This window comes from Nicotiana sylvestris, chromosome 8, assembly GCF_000393655.2.
Source record: "Nicotiana sylvestris chromosome 8, ASM39365v2, whole genome shotgun sequence".
In the NCBI taxonomy this organism is placed as follows: domain Eukaryota; kingdom Viridiplantae; phylum Streptophyta; class Magnoliopsida; order Solanales; family Solanaceae; genus Nicotiana; species Nicotiana sylvestris.
Window position 1 is genome coordinate 40,064,296 of NC_091064.1, and position 17,315 is coordinate 40,081,610.

Here is a 17,315-nt window from a genome sequence, read left to right on the forward strand (position 1 = left end):
CTATTCAACGATATTAACGTCCCTTTTGCTGGCGGCGCTACATCTTTAATGGATGCATGTGATTCCACATCAGACGGCATTGATCAGTGATAGTGGTACACTCTCTTCAGCTGACTTGGTGAGCCCCATGTCATTTTGGGGTCATGTATCTTTTGTTTCTCATGTACTGTGTTTTGAGGTATAGTCGGGGCCTTGTTGTTGGCATCTCCATATTACTCTTCAGTTGTACTTAGAGGCTCTGCAGATAGATTGTGGGTGGTGGTTGATGATGGGAGTCAAAACTAGAAATATTGGTATTTGGCAAACATATTTTTCATTATATTTATAAACTTGTAATATTCTGAAAATTATGAGTGAAGTTGTTAATGGACATGAAATGGATGTTGCTAATGAAATCTTATTAGTGTTTGATTAATGGAGTACATCTCCTCTTTATTGATGGAGGAGTTTGGGCAGAAGAAAATCTAACAGGATTGCTCGGCCAGGTTCACTCGGTTGAGCGCCGGTCGTGATCCCTGAGTTTGGGGCGTGACAGCAAGTTAAAGGTTTGGAAGGTTCATAGGTTTGACCAGGAGTTGACTTTGATGACATCGGGTTCGGATTATGGTTCTGGGAATTTGGACACGTCCCTTGTGTCATTTGGAAGCTGTGTGGAAAATTTGAGGTCATTCCGAGTTGATTTGATGTGTTTCGGCATGAGTTTTGGAAGTTAGAAGTTTATTAGTTCCTTAGGCTTGAATTGAGGGTGATTCGTAGTTTTGATGTTGTTTTGTGTGATTTGAGGCCTCAAGTAGGTCAATGTTATATTTTGGGATTGGTTGGTGTGATTGGACGAGGTCTCGGGGACCTCGAGTGTGTTTCGAATCATTTGGATTGAGCTGGCTTGCTGAGATTTTTGAGTTCTGGTGTTTTCGTATATGCGGATATTTAGCCACAGAAGCGGCATGGGATGTGCAGGTATGATCTTGTCTTGGCAAGGGGGAGTTCCGCAGATGTGGAATTTGTCCGCAAAAGTGGAGTTGTGTATGCGGCTTGGTGTCCGCAGAAGCGGCATGTCAGCTTTTTAAGTGAACTCACGGATACAAGATTTTGACGGCAAATATGGAACCACAGATGTAGTAATTGGACCACAAATGCGGAATCACTAGGCAGCCTATGTGATTTCGAAGGATTGGTCATTTTTTATTATTTAGAGTTGTAGAGCTCGGCTAGAGACGATTTTTGGGAGGCTTTTCACTGTAATTGAAGAGGTGAGTGATGTTTACTTAATTTTTATGTTAGATATTGATTACCCATGGATTATTACACCTATTTTATATGAATTAAAGGTGAAATTTGGGAATTTTTTACTATGATTTTAGAAAGTGAAATTGATGATTTGAGAGTCGATGTGAGGTTGGATTTGGATGAAACACATATATTTGGATTCATATCGGAATGGGTGTTCGGGATTTGTGAGTATTGACGGGTTCCGGGGTGGGGGCCCGGGGTTGACTTTGCATATTTGAACCAAGATCTTAGATTTATTGTTTGAGGTTGTTTCCTATGGTTTCTATTGATGATATTAAGTTGTTTTGACTAGATTTGAGTTGCTCGGAGGCCATTCGCGTAGGAAGGGCTTTTAGAGTATTGCTTCATGCGTTTTGAGGTAAGTAACATATCTAAACTTGGATTGAGGGTAATTATCCATGTAGGCTATGATACTTGGGATATGTTGGGGGTGAGCACGTGCTAGGTGACGGGCATGTCTGCGTACACCGGGGTATTTATGATCCGGGTAGACTTTAGGCTACTATAAGACTTATTTGGTTTCAAGCCTCATTATATCAGTATTTTATCTACTTGTATGATCATTTGAGCTATGATTCGTCTTAGAAATCATGTCTAGGCTATGTACTTATTTGTTTGAGATATGATAGGGCTATTCTTGTTGTTTTGAGTTGTTTGCCTTAATTGCAGTCCTATTCTCAGTCATAATTCTTCGTCTGCATGTTATGTCTCAGTCTTTGTACATTATTTGTATGTCCTATCACATGATGTTGTTTCCTTCTGTGTGTGATACTGTTTGGGCTGAGTTCTGTGAGATGTGAGCCATTGAAACTTGAGCAGTTGATGACTGATATGTGTCATAGAGCCGTATTGTGATTTATAGTAGATCGAGTTGTACGCCGCAACAAATTGATATTTGGATCGGATTGCACACTACAACGGTTATATTGATTATTGATTAGCACTTGGGCAAGGATCCGCCCCTTCGGAGTCTGATATTACAGTGACCGCAGGCATAGGGTTGTATATGTATTTTATGAGGGGAATTTGTGCTAGGCACCCGTACATTGTTGAGTATGGTTGTGTGTGATGGTGAGGGGCATTTGTGCCAAGAACCGTAAGTGTTCTCAGTAAGAGTATACGTGATGGTTTCACTGTAATGTTATTGACTTGACATGTATATTTGACATGTGTGCATAGAGATATATTTTTTCTCATGCTAGATGATAAATAAAATGTCTTATCTGCTGTTGAAAGTTTGGAAAAATATTGTTTTCTTGATAAACTCATATTTTAGTAAATTTGGTGAAAGATTGGGCTTTGACTGTTATACTTGAAAAACATGTCTAATTTTCTGTATTTGTGGACGAGCTGAACATGATATATGTTGAGTTATTTACTTTTACTGTCATCATTATATCATGTGTTATTATTGATTATTTGTGTTGGGCACTAAATTCCTTCCGACATTGCTTTCAACCCGAGGTTAGGTTTGTTACTTATTGAGTACATGGGGTCGATTGTACTCATACTGCACTTTGTACTTTATGTGCAAATCCAGGTACTTCTGAACATGGTAATTTCTAGAGCTCGCATCGGTACCAGCTTGTGGAAACTATGAGATAGCTGATATGTCGTTCGCACACCTTGAAGTTCTCTTTTGTGTGTCTTTGTTATCGTTGTTCTACCATTTAGAAAGTTTTTATTGAGGAATGACTCTGTATTTTGAGATTATGTAGTGCTCATGTATTCGTTGACATCAGATCATTGGAATGGTTGTAGTTGTGTTATTGTTTCTATCTTTAGATATTTTATAATATTACCGTTGTTGGGATTATTAACTTATGGTATTTGAGTGTATTATTATTGTGAAATTGTTGGCTTGCCTAGCAAGCAATGTTAGGCACCATTATGGCTCCGGTGAGAGTTTGAGTCGCGACAATGTTGTTAGCGATGCATTGATACATGCATGGGATTTGCGTAGTCGTGATAGAGCGCATCGTTTCATTTGCTCTATCTAAGCATATCGTTATATGTTTTGAGGTCAGCTAGGTGCTTACTGGATACATGTTAATTTCGTATTCATACTACACGCCTGCATATTTTTGTACAGATTTTTTTCCTGATACTAGCAGGACATAATTCGTGATGAGCTGCCATACTTGAATGCAGATGTATTATTCCGTCTTAGTCGATGACTCATATTACCAGTTTCAGGGTTGACTATATATTCTATATTTAGCCTAATGTATCGACTTATTTTATGATTTGTCTGTGAGGCTTGGTTATGAGTTATCTTGCTCTTGTGTACTTTTTGTGTTGAATCACCTAACCGACGATGTTAGGTATCATCATAACCTTAGTGGGATTTGGGCGTAACAGAGTGATGTGTTAATTAGAGCCTCGAATTCAAGCTAGGGAATGAGAGTGTTTTCTCATTTATAGACTATTTATAAGATACAAACCAAATTACTTAGGCCAATAAATTTCAGATTAAAGAAAAGAAAAAAAATTGTAATGACACTTTGAGCAATAAGAATGAGCCATCATGATTCATGGACAAAACTAAAGAATGTACATTTAAGGATATCGAAGGGTTTTTCCGGCAGGCACCAAGGCGACTGGTGGTGGAATGACGTAGTCCAAGGTAAAGTGGAGGCGAAGAAGGTAACATATGCGAAGTTGGCAGGGAGCACAAGCGAGGAGGAAAGAAGAGCGAATATGGAGAGGTACAAGGTGGCAAGGAAGGAGGCAAAGATGGCGGTCACGAAGGCTAAGAATGCAGCGTTTGGCCGCCTATACGAGGAATTGGGGGAGAAAGTCGGGAACAGGAAGTTGTTTCGGCTAGCTAAAGCGAGGGAGAGGAAGTCACGGGATCTGGACCAAGTAAGGTGCATCAAAGACAAGGATGTTGATGGGAGAGTCCCAGATTAAGCAGAGATGGCAGACGTACTTCTATGGATTTTTGAACGAGGAGGGGGACCGGGATATAGCGCTAGGGGACTTGGGGAATTCGGAGAGACTCCGAGATTTTAGGTATTGCAGGCGCATTAAGGTGGAGAAGGTCGTGTGGGCTTTGCGCAAGATGAGTAGGAGTAGAGCGACCGGGCCAGATGAAATACCGGTTGAGTTTTGGAAATGTGTGGGTAGAGCAGGATTAGAGTGGTTGACTAGGTTGTTCAATGTAATTTTTAGGACGAAGAGGATGCCGGAGGAGTGGAGGTCAAGTACAATGGTACCGTTGTACAAGAACAAAGGTGATATCCAGTGCCGTAACAATTATAGGGGTATCAAGTTACTTAGCCATACCATGAAAGTCTGGGAGAGGGTGGTGGAGGTGAGTGTGAGGAAGACGACGTCTATATCCGATATTCAGTTTGGGTTCATGCCGAGTCGCTCCACTACGAAAGCTATCCACCTTATTAGGAGGTTGGTGGAGCAGTACAGGGATAGGAAGAAGGATCTGCACATGGTGTTTATTGACTTGGAGAAAACGTATGACAAGGTCCCAGGGAGGTGCTTTGGAGATGTCTTGAGGCAAAGGGTATGCCGGTAGCCTACATAAGAGCAATCAAGGACATGTATGATAAAGCTAAGACTAAGGTTAGGATTGTGGGAGGCGACTCAGAGCATTTTCTGGTTGTTATGGGATTACACCAAGGCTTTGCACTTAGCCCGTTCTTATTTGCCTTGGTGATGGATGCATTGACACACCATATTCAAGGGGGTGTGTCATGGTGTATGTTATTTGCTGATGACATAGTTCTAATTGATGAGACGAGGGTCGGTGTTGATGAGAGATTGGAGGTTTGGAGACAGACCCTCGAGTCTAAGGGTTTCAAATTGAGCAGGTCTAAGACAGAGTACCTGGAGTGCAAGTTTAGCGCTGAGTCAAGGGAAGTAGGCAGGGACGTGAGGCTTGGATCACAGGTCATCCCCAAGAGAGATAGCTTCAAGTATCTTGGGTCGATAATCCAGGGGGACGGAGAGATCGACGAGGACGTCACTAACCGTATAGGGGCGGGCTGGATGAAATGGAGGCTTGCATCGGGAGTCTTGTGTGACAAGAAAGTACCACCGTTACTCAAAGGTAAGTTTTATAGAGCTGTGGTTAGACCGGCCATGTTGTATGAGGCAGAGTGTTAGCCGGTTAAGAACTCCCATATCGAGAGGATGAGGGTAGCAGAGATGAGGATGTTGAGGTGGATGTGCGGGTACACTAGGATAGACAAGATTAGGAATGAGGATATTCAGAAGAAGGTGGGTATGGATGACAAGATGCGGGAAGCGAGGCTCAGATGGTTCGAGCATGTGCGGAGGAGAAGCCTTGATGCTCCGGTAAGCAGGTGTGAGCGGTTAGTTGTGGTGGGTACGAGAAGAGGTAGAGTGAGGCCTAAGAAGTATTGGGGAGAGGTGATCAGGCAAGACATGGTATGACTGCAGATTTCTGAGGACATGGCCCTTGATATGAAGGTTTGGACGTCAAGCATTAGGGTTGTAGGTTAGGGGGTAGTAGAGTTTTGCGTACTTCATACCGGGGGTGAGGCGGGGTTGGATTAGGGCTGATCTTAAATAGCTTGCAGTTTATGTTGAATCCACACTATCCTTGCTGTTTATCTTAGCCCTGGGCCTTAGTTATTGGTTACTGTTATTGCATGTTATTTATCTTTTGGTTGTTATGCTTCTATTACTATTATGGTTTCTACTGTAGTTACTAATGAATTGTCTCCTTCTCTTTTTCTTTTTTCTGAGCCGAGGGTCTCTCGGAAACAGCCTCTCTGCCCTATCAGGGTAGGGGTAAGGTCTGCGTACACATTACCCTCCCCAGACCCCATTTTGTGGGATTTTACTGGGTAGTTGTTGTTGTTGTTGTTGTAGTATTAGTTTCTAGACTTAACCTCTTGATAAGCTTTTGTCACAAGAACTCGTACGCCTCTAGTTTTAAACTGATTTTTCTCCACGCGCAGAATTGAGAAATCTCTTTCACCCCACCCCCGCTCTACCCCACCCCAGTACCCCTTACCTTTTTAAACTCAAAAAACTTTTTCCTCCCATTACTATCTCTTATTTCTTTTCCAAAACACACATAGAGGGTGTTTGGCTAAGCTTATAAGCTGGTCAAACTGACTTATAAGCACTTTTTGGCTTATCTACGCATTTTGTAAAATTAAAAGTGCTTATAAGTTAAGTGCTTATAAGCCAAAAATAAGCCAAAAGTCATAAGTTGGTCTACCCTAACTTATCAAATTTCAGCTTATAAGCACTTTAAGTTTGACCAAAATATTTACTATTTTATCCCTAAAATACTTCTTTTTAAAACAAAACTTTTCGTATACCCAGTTCTTCAACTGCATATTATTAATTTCAGCACTTTTATCCAAATACGTAACTGCTTATTTTTTAAATCGGTTTCAGCACTTAAAAGTGCTTTTCAGCACGTAATGCTTATCAGCTACTCTAAATCAGCTAAGCCAAACGGGCTCATAATTTCACTTCCAACATATATCTATAAACACAATTCTATTTTTTTTTGGAAAATGGTCATATTTATCCCTGTACTCTTTAAAAATGGTTATATTTGTCCTTCGTTATACTTTTTTGATATATTTATCCTTACTATTATACTTTAGGATCATATTTATCTCTGTACTCTTCAAAGAGGATTACATTTGTCCTTCATCATACTTTTTGACATATTTATCCTTACACTTATACTTTAGGATCATATTTGCCCCTCATCCATTAAATCCTCATGTCCCACCTTTGTTTTCCTACATGGTGTCTATGTGGATTTCTTTTTCCTCCAATTTAAATATGGTCAACTATTTAAGATAATTTAATTTAACCATAAACCATAAACCATAATTTGGTTGTCTGCACTTATTTGTGTCTTTGGGCAGCCAATATATAAAATATAGTGGCTTTATTCTGATAATTCACATTACTCTAATATTATTCGTCATTGTAGATTTATGTTAAACCAGGTCGAAGATAAGGGGTGGAGCTAGAGTATTAGGTATGGTTTGAATGAACTCTATAGCTTTTGTTTAGATTTGTGTTCTATTAGAAAATACATTAAATATGTATAAATATTTAATTATGAACTTAATAACTAAAATGAGCTATGAGCAAGATCATAACCCATAAACTTTAAATCATGACTCTGCCATCCAAAAAGTTGAATTATTTAGATATACTTTTTAAAATATGTAATTTTATTTTATTTTTGAAAACATGAAAATTATATACCCAAATCACAAAAAAAACTAGATGTTTTGACCCTTGTAATCGAATTCTTTCATATAAAATGAGAGGAGGGAGCAATATTTTCTTTTCGAGAAAAAATATGTTTGAGGAAACCATCCTAGACAATATTAGGCTTCTAGCAATGCTCTATTTTAAGCACGGACCTTTGTCATTAATTTCATTGTTGTGCAACTTCTCGTAATTTAATTTGGTTACTGCAATAATTGTAAGCTGTATCAGATTAGTGATTTTGAGTTCAAAGTTCTTGTTTGCCAATATGTTGCCGCTGCTATCCGAAAAATATGGAGCTGAAATAGTGTCATTATCTTAAATAGGTGACCATATTTAAATTGGGTGGGCGGATTAAATTATCTTAAATAGTTGACCATATTTAAATTGGAGGAAAAAGAAATCCATATAGGTAGGAAAACAAAGGTGGGACATGAGTATTTAATGGATGAGGGGCAAATATGATCCTAAAGTATAAGTGTAAGGATAAATATGTCAAAAAGTATGACGAAGGACAAATGTAACCCTCTTTGAAGAGTACATGGATAAATATGATCCTAAAGTATAATGGTAAGAATAAATATATCAAAAAAGTATAACGAAGGACAAATATAACCATTTTTAAAGAGTACAGGAATAAATATGACCTTTTCCGTTTTTTTTTTTTTTTTTTTTTGTGTAGAAGAATATTACCTTTAGCCTTTAGGGAGAAATTTTTTTTTCAAGAAAGAACCAACCCATTTTTGGAAACATAATTTCAAACGAGAAAAGGAAGAATTTTTGGTGAATTTGGAGAGTAAAGTTTGTAGATAAGGAAGATTCTTCTCCTCTTTTTCTTTTCTTTGATTGGTGTTATTTATAGGTAATGCATCAGAAGAAATCTGAATTGCAAACTGGAAAAGAAAGCATTTGCTGCATCTCTTCCGATTGCAATCCTACAGCGCCCCTTGTTTCTTCTTCATCTTCTCTTCATCAGAAACACCCTTCAAATTCCCATAATTTCAACTCTGGTCCCCAACATTTGATTTTCTCATCTTCTGTGTCACCTTCTTCTTCACCTGGATATCAGGATCATACTGCTATTCAAATATTCATTGATAATGACAATAATGACGCAATTTCCCCTACCACCCCACATAAAAGACCCCTTTTGGGTGTTTCATCAAACAACCCTTCAAAATCTCTCATAAAGACTCCAACTTTATCCAATTCTCTTCACAAATATCAATTTTCCTCTGTAAAGGGTCAACACCCATGTAGAAACTTGAGCAATTTCCATTTCTACCCCTGCCATATTCGGCTCATACTCCTCCTTTCTCTTCCCTTCTTCTATTTCTTGGTTTCACGTCCAAAATATTCTTTCTTTTTGGATTTTCTTTCTGCTTTTGCTTTTTCAGCAGCCCTTTTGTTTACACTGAATTTAGCACTTCCAAAATTCCCCTCAATTCGTTTATTCTTGGCTAAGTCTTTGCCTCCAATTAAGGTTTTTTCATCAAAACAAGTGTCCAAGAATGCTTTACCAGTGTTTTGGTCAATAGGGTGAAGGCCAAGAATTGATAAAAAGGTAAATACTTCAGGTTGTTATGTGCAGGCATACAGTAACGGAGATGTGTTTGAGGGGGAGTTTCATAAAGGGAAGTGTAGTGGAAGTGGAGTTTATTACTATTACATGAGTGGGAGATATGAAGGGGATTGGGTTGATGGGAAGTATGATGGTTATGGGGTGGAAACATGGGCAAGGGGGAGCAGATATAGGGGACAATATAGGCAAGGACTTAGGCATGGATTTGGGGTTTATAGGTTTTATACAGGTGATGTATATGCTGGGGAATGGTCTAATGGACAAAGTCATGGGTGTGGAGTTCATACTTGTGAGGACGGGAGCAGGTATGTTGGTGAATTCAAGTGGGGAGTTAAGCATGGCTTTGGACATTACCACTTCAGGTAATTTGTTGTCATTGATGTTTTCGGTTTCATATTTTCGTGTGTGAATTTTTCCTTGGTTGAATTTGGTGGCGTCTTTTCATCAGCAAATTGAAGTAATCCTGTTAAATCTTATTGGGTATGAGATGTTTCACAATGTCCATATGTGTTATATGCATAATGTATTGATCATGGCATTTTATCTAGTTGTTTGCCTATTGGGAAAGGTGGTGCAAGCCTATTGGGAAAGGTGGTGCATTTTTGGTGTATGCAGACAGTTTAAACACCTTAGATATACGTACATCATCTCAAGCAGTAAAGTTGAGTTTAGTTATTGCTGTTTTGTGGATAATATATTATGTAAAGCAGATCATGTGACCTTGAAATTCTTATTAATTATTATCATGATTAGAGGATGACGACGATATTCGTTAAGCTTTTTGCTTTATGTCCCAATGGAGTGAAGGGTAACTTTTTTCTACTGGATGTCACTGTATAAATTTCTATTTGTATGGTTGTTCTTTTCTGAACTAACAAGAAGGATGTGGTTTGTTAAAAGAAGCAGGAGTAAATGATCATATTGGTGTAACTGAAAGGGAACAACCTTTATATGTTTACTTCTGAATAGATTAAAAAGAACAGTTATTCTCCCTTTAGAGAAACTAATTGCTGATGGATCATCTCATAGTACAGCATGTATGGTTCTAGAAGATTCATAATCAACTAATTATAAGTCAAAGACAGAAAGAGCACGATCATTTCAAGGAATAACAATTGTTTGGCATTTCTTTTTTATAAAAAGATTTCGTGAAGATCCTTTCTGAATTTGTTTGCCTCAGCAACTTCATTTATTTATGTAGTTTCAATTGCTAAATTAATTATCACTCCTAGGAGGTATATTGTGCGACTTAAGGAAAAGTGGCGCTGGTAAATTCCACCTAATGAAGGCACATGTCCAGATTTCTTATAATTTAAGCAAATCGCTAATCACCTATAGAACCTGAAAAGCACCATGAAATGTACACATAGTACATTGGGAAACTTACACCATAGAAACGTCCGCGTCCACATTTCTTGACAATTAATTCCATTCTGTGAGTCTAAGAGATCCATGCTTTAAGTGGTATATTTGGATCAAGTTGAAAGGTTGAAGTGGTCAGTAGAACATTATAATTATTTCGAAGAGCTTCTTTCTCATTTTAGTGATTCTAAGTGCTTTAAAATTGTCAATGACTCTGGCTGTATGCCTATATCTGACGCTTGAAACTTTTGAGTTAGATATGTTTATCACCAATAAAGCTGAAAAAACGAATAATTGAGACTTATGCATAGTTTTTATCTGAAGAACCCTTCAGTTTGCGGTAGAGTAATATGTTTTTTTTGTTTTTGTTTTTCCTGCCATTGACTTGGTTTTATCTTTTCAAAAAAGGAATGGAGATACTTATGCTGGAGAATATTTTGCTGATAAGATGCATGGTTTTGGAGTATATTGTTTTGCAAATGGGCATTGGTATGAAGGAGCCTGGAGGGAAGGAGGCAAGGGCTTGGGATGTATACTTTTAGGAATGGGGAAACCCAGGCTGGTCATTGGCAAAATGGGGTCCTCCACATTCCAAGCACACAGAATACCTCCTATCCTCTATCTCCTGTTGCGGTTTACCACTTCAAAGTACTAAATGCTGTACAGGTAAATTAGATATAGCAAAAGAGTAGCACTAGTTTTCTTGGCTGCTCATATCTTCTTTGCCAACACATAATAAGGATTATATACTGACGTAATTAGTCTTTCAAGTTTTTCGATGGACTACTTGTCCTAGTCATTTTATTCTATAATCCGACACTCTAAAAGATTAGGTTCGGAAAAGGAAAATGCAGGTTTAATTTGACCAAACGCTGGTTGCTTTTCCATCAGGAGGCACGACGAGCAGCAGAGAGGGCCTACGATGTGACTAAGGTTGATGAGAGAGCGAACAGGGCAGTTGCAGCAGCCAACAGAGCAGCCAATGCAGCTAGAGTAGCTGCGGTGAAAGCTGTGCAAAAGCAAATGCATCATCGGAGGAACAGTGATGACCTTCCAATGTTCAACTGAATGTTATCAGTTTAAGCCATCAAATGGTCATCCATTTTCCCAAGCAGATGCGAGGGAATTAGTCCCTAAAATACCCTCTTAATCACACCTTTTTGTCCATGATGACTCTCTTGTTATTACCTTTTAGCGCCACAAGGGGTAGCTGGTCATATAGTTTGCTGGATTTTTGCCTTGTCTAAAGTTGGGCAAATCTTCAAGCTGCTGCATCATGGCCTTGTTAATGTGAACAAAGTGGATGATGCTATCCGCTAGCCTACCTTTTTTCATTCATCTGTTTTGTATATTTAGCTAGTAGTAAATCTGAGTGCTGGTGTCCAGAGATAATCTCTACCCAGTCGGCATTTAGTGTAATAGTGACTTGAGAATCTGTGGAAGTGCCAATGAAACGGAAAAAAGAAAAGAATATAGAAAACCTAGTCTGTAGCTATTCTCTGGGGCTGCGGTTGAGGATTTAAACATAAACTTTGACCAACATTTTAACATGTATTTTTTCGCCACATTGATATGAGAAAAATTACAAATTATAGTACTTTGAATATCTAAATTTTAATTTAAAAATATTAAGAAAATTTAATCCAATTTAACTTTAAAGATTAGTCAAATATTCTCTTCACTTGACAAGTGAAGAGAGGAAGTACATTACTTTTTGTTTTCTAACCTATTATTTGGCAGTTTCGAGAAGGAAGAACTCTCTCTTTTTGGAACAGACTAATAAGGAAAGTGTGTCATTCTTTATTAGTCCATTCCAAAAAGAATGACACATTTCTACATTGGGAAACAATTCTAACTTTAAACTTTTCGTTTTACATACGTTACCCATAATGCGAATCTTTTATAGCCACAGAAATGTCATGACCCAATAAAGCTTTTGCCCTATAAGCTTTTAGGACCACATAGTTCAAAAGTTTTTTTCCCTTAAACTTTGTGTCAAGTCAAACTACTTCATCTAAATTAAAACGGAGGGAGTATGTAATGAATAACTACTTTCAAGTTTTGAATTATCATGGAGGTAATGAGATTTTTGTTGGAAGTAGACTAGGCAAATATTTTGCACGTAAATGCCAAATCCAGATTGCTCAAACGAGAAAATAAGGAATGATATGGCAGTTCATGGAGGACATTAACTTCTTGAAGGCCTTCAGAATTCAGATTAAGTAAAAAACAATTGCGTGAACGGCCTAAACAAGAATAATTCACCTTCTGGAAAGGAACCAGGAATGAACATTTGAGTCTAGGAATAGTGTTCAGATGTTAACAAAAAATCAAATATTTCAGAACACCGGTACATTCTTTTAGATAATAAAAACATCAGGACAAAATGCAGATCACTACTGGCAAGATGAAGCATTTAATACAAGCTCAAGTGTTGCATTAAACAGTGAAAGTATCTCCAAATTAAATACCAGAAGAACTAAACTGGGCCTCTTAACTCTCTGTCTGCTCCCTAAGCCTTCGAATGGTGCTCCTAACAGTCACAGCGCTCGCGGTGCTGCAAAAGAAGGGAAGTAAGTCATTAGTGCTTCAAAGCTTGCTTAACACAAGAAACATAGAAGCAATCAGTTCAGATAAAAATTACTTCAATGTGTAGGCACCCCCTGCTTTGACTTTGCCACAATCTTTGCAACCCCAAATACCAACAGCCTTCCTCTTCACAGCATACTACAATGCCAGAATCTAATTAACATTATTATCAATGCAACTATGAATACAGGGTCCAGAAAACTAACAAATAACATATAAGCAAAGCTGTACCTTTCCACAGAACTCACAGAAATACTTGCTGTGCTGACTGACCTCCATCTTCTTAATCTGCTTCCTCAAACTAGCACCATAACGGGTACCTGAAAAAACACAATGTTATACCAAGCCATGAATTAGACGTAGAATGGACTAATCTACATGCAGATATGGAAACTATGTTTTTACAGCAAACTCTTAGGGAATTCCGCTTGTGGTCTCCAATGCATGGTTAAGGACAAATCTATATGCAATTTGGTGAAAATCCATGTTTATCAGCTCGGAGCTTCAACTCGGAAATTTCATACAATTCTCTTAAACATATTTAACTTTCCGTAATGACACAAGTACAATAGCATTTTAGAGACATACCATACTTCCCGACAATACCGGCCTTCTTGGTTCTCTTGGTCTACATATATCAGGAAAATGTTGTTTAACAAGTATATCAAACTAAATCGAGAAGGAAAGAATATAATGCAGCCTCTCCAAAACAATATAATGGAACACTACATGCTAAGACATTAAATTTACTGGAAAAACAGCAGCAACCTGTGAAACCGACGGTTTGAGTCTATGACAAATCTTTCCAACTCAGTAAACTCTTCCACCCACGCAACGAAAAAATACAGAGCCATGCCCATAATTTATAAGCCTCTCCTTCCCCATAACCTTTTTCAAACACAAGCAATCTAAGGTATAACAGCTAATGTCGTAAACTGTACACAATTTTCCAACAATCCTGATTACATGTTGGAACCTAAGTTGCTCGGACACGAGTGCGGGTGTCCAACATGGGTGCGGATCTAGAAGTCAGATCCTTCGAGATGTAAATTCTAAGATTCGGGGATACGGATATGGGTGTGGAGATCCACCTAAAAATAATTCAAAAAAAAATTAAAATATAAAAATATCTCGAAATTATGATAAATTTTGTGGAATACTTACGTATAGCTTGTAGAGTGTGAATTTCTTTTTTATTACCAAGTGGTAGATAAGTAAAGGATTAATTTCCTAGATAAGATATGCTATTTTTTTCAAATTTACCCTAATTTGGTTTTGGTTTTGATTTTGCGAATCAAATTGTATCTCGACTCAAATTTTTCTGTCTGTCGCGGTCAAAGTACCCAAAATTGTTTGACCAGATCCGGTACGGATCCCATACCAACACCTATACTAGTGTCGTATCGACATAGGTGCGGCACCTAAACTACCATGTCAGAGCAACTTAGGTTGGAACCAATCACCATAAAGGAATTTAAACATTGAAGACATGCTTGAGCCTCCACTAAATGATTTAGAGTCCCCACACATATTAAATAGATAACAGGTGGACTAGCGTGAGGACCAACTACGTACAAAAATTGAAACAATCCAAGATGCATCACAAGCCGGATCCTAGCTATATTTCTCTCAAGAAAAAACCCCGGTTAGCATCTCAAACAAAGTTAACTTGGTAGAAACTTATACCAAACAAATAGATGCATGATATGTGTTTGCATATAGACTTCTTTTACTTAATCATTGTTAATTAATGCATATTATCACTTTATTAAATCACTTCGTGGTAAGTTGATAAGGTTCACCGATTACGGGTAAGTTTTTACCATCTAAATTCCATATCTTGTAGCAGTTTCCATACGATCAACCACATTTCTAATTGACTTCTCTTTATTAGTCAATCAAATCAATGTCAATCAACTACGTCTCAACCCCAAACTAACAAGGTACTCCCTCTATTCTAATTTAATGACATAGTTTGAATCGGTACGGAATCTAAAAAGGAAATAAATACTTTTGAAACTTGTGCTCTAAAACATATCATAACATTTTGTTGCTATAAAACTTTTAAAACTTATGGTCTAAACATATCATAATATTTGTGTGGTTATAAAAGCATCATACTAAAATGAGAAGCGGAAAAGTTAATTGTTTTAAAGCTTAAAAGTGTTATTTTTTCTAAACGAGCTAAAAAAAGGTGTTTAAGATAAACTGGAAGGGAAGAAGTATTTCCACAAGCAGTCAATCAATTACGCATCGATCCCAAACTAATAAGGCATTACTTCAAAGATTCATCATAATTTCACTAGTTTTGATACTGATTGTATCGCGACACTGAAGTATCATTTGAAATGATAACCCATTGCACCTTCAACAATTTGTCATCTATTTATTCTCGTAGAAATGAACCAGTTCAAACTTCGAAGTTCTGAAAATCTTAGGGCATCTCCAACTTACTCCAATCATTCCCCTATTTTTTTTTTTCCCCAAACTTTTTTATATTCTTCCCTATCTTCTATATTATATTATTACCTTTCATTTCAATTTTATTTTTTAATTTCCATTAAACAAATTATATCTTTTATACCATTCATTTTTGAGATAATTATATATTTTTTGTACAATTATAACTTATAATAAAATTAAGTTACAATTTTACATAAAAATAATAAATGCACAAAAATTAAATTATCAAAACTATACACCAAAGTTGATGTAAAATTAATATTATAAAGTCATTACATAAACATAATTAGGTATATATAAAGAGATAAATTAAAAAATTAAATAATAAAATAATAATAATAGAAAAGTGATGAACAGTAATGGGGAGATGAATAGCGTACCCCATGTTTGAGGGAACACTATTCATCCCATTTTGAGGACAAAAATGAGGGAATGTGGGAGCTAAATTACCCCAAAAATTGCCCCCATTATGGGGAATGAAGGTAAGGTTGAAGATGGCCTTAGTAAAATATGAGTGGTTCACAAAATCATAACAGTAAAGCGAACGAATTTAATTGTTTCGTGATTAATTATGATTTTGACGAGTATTTCTCAAAAATCTACAAAAATTACTAAGTCTGAATTTGCTTGTAGAAGAGTAAAAGAGAGATTACCATTTTGACGAATTACAGAAGTACCCTGAGAGAGACGCAGCAGCGGAACAAACCCTAGAATCCGCTACGAAAGAATCTGTTAAATCCTTGTTAGGCGTTTGAATAGGTAGCCCAAATTCGAGTGTGATTTTGCCGTAAAGCCCAGTGTCATGTTCAGGCCCATTTACCAATTATTCCTTATTGGCCAGTTTGTTGGATAAAATTCACCTATAGCCACTTTTCAATACTCGTAATTAAAATTAGTCACGCCTATAATATTTGAGAAATTTTCATAAAGCACTATCTTTTAGTGGTAATTAGTTATCTATAGATACCATTTGCTATATTACGGATTGTAGATACGTTTTCTGTTGTTATAAGAAGTATTAGATGTATTTAAGCTATTGTATTCATGAATACAGTAGCAAAAATAGGCGTGAATCAGGGAAGTCCAGCTAATCAGTTGTTGTATTCGAGTATATTCGACTATATTCATGGTGTGAAATATTGGATTACAGCTGGACAGATTATTGTATTCGACTGTATTCGATTGTATTCACGGCGTGAAACAGAGGATTACGCTGTTTTTAAATGGAAAGTGAATCAATTAACATAATAGACTCCTAATATAACTCAACAAACTCAATTATAATACACAAAATTTGTATTTTCAGTTATAAAAAAGATTCTTAACCGAAAAATACCCCAAAAATATAGCAATCTTTAGAGAAATTATATAATACATCTGAATACATAAATTATATTAATTAAAAAAAAACAAATGAATACATTCATGGCATATAGCGAGACAGTGAATACAATGAAATATATAGAATATAGCGGGATATATTGAAATACAATGGAAAAAAAGACAGTGAATACAATGAAATACATGGAATACAGCGAGATACATTGAATTATAATGAAAAAAAGACAATGAAAGACATGAAAATACAGCGTGATACGTTGAAAATACATTGAAATATATTAACAGAAAATCAAGTTGCTCAGCCCCAAACTCCATCGTCTTTGTTCAAGAACAAACCCTAATTTCCGGCGAATCCGCCGTCGAGCAAAAACCCTGAATCTCACTGTTCTCACGCATCCTATACAGTAGCCGAGCAAAAATCATGCAAGACGTCGCATATCATTTTTGATAATGT

The 17,315-nt window shown here is 37.0% G+C and overlaps 2 protein-coding genes and 1 pseudogene across 2 annotated transcripts; 2 read left to right on the forward strand and 1 right to left on the reverse strand.

Annotated features, from left to right (window-relative positions):
* The first annotated feature begins 3,807 nt into the window (after positions 1–3,807).
* On the forward strand, positions 3,808–4,203 carry LOC104243188 (uncharacterized). The gene has a single exon (XM_009798344.1). It carries the CDS (start codon positions 3,808–3,810, stop codon positions 4,201–4,203), a length of 396 nt encoding a protein of 131 aa, XP_009796646.1.
* A 4,049-nt stretch (positions 4,204–8,252) lies between these two features.
* Positions 8,253–12,065, forward strand: LOC104243185 (uncharacterized; annotated as a pseudogene).
* A 695-nt stretch (positions 12,066–12,760) lies between these two features.
* Positions 12,761–16,291, reverse strand: LOC104243186 (large ribosomal subunit protein eL43). Its single transcript, XM_009798342.2, has 5 exons — positions 16,174–16,291; positions 13,646–13,685; positions 13,289–13,377; positions 13,113–13,195; positions 12,761–13,025 (listed from the first exon to the last, which is right to left on the reverse strand). Exons 1-5 carry the CDS (start codon positions 16,174–16,176, stop codon positions 12,962–12,964), a joined length of 279 nt encoding a protein of 92 aa, XP_009796644.1. The 5' UTR covers positions 16,177–16,291; the 3' UTR covers positions 12,761–12,961.
* Positions 16,292–17,315: the final 1,024 nt, after the last annotated feature.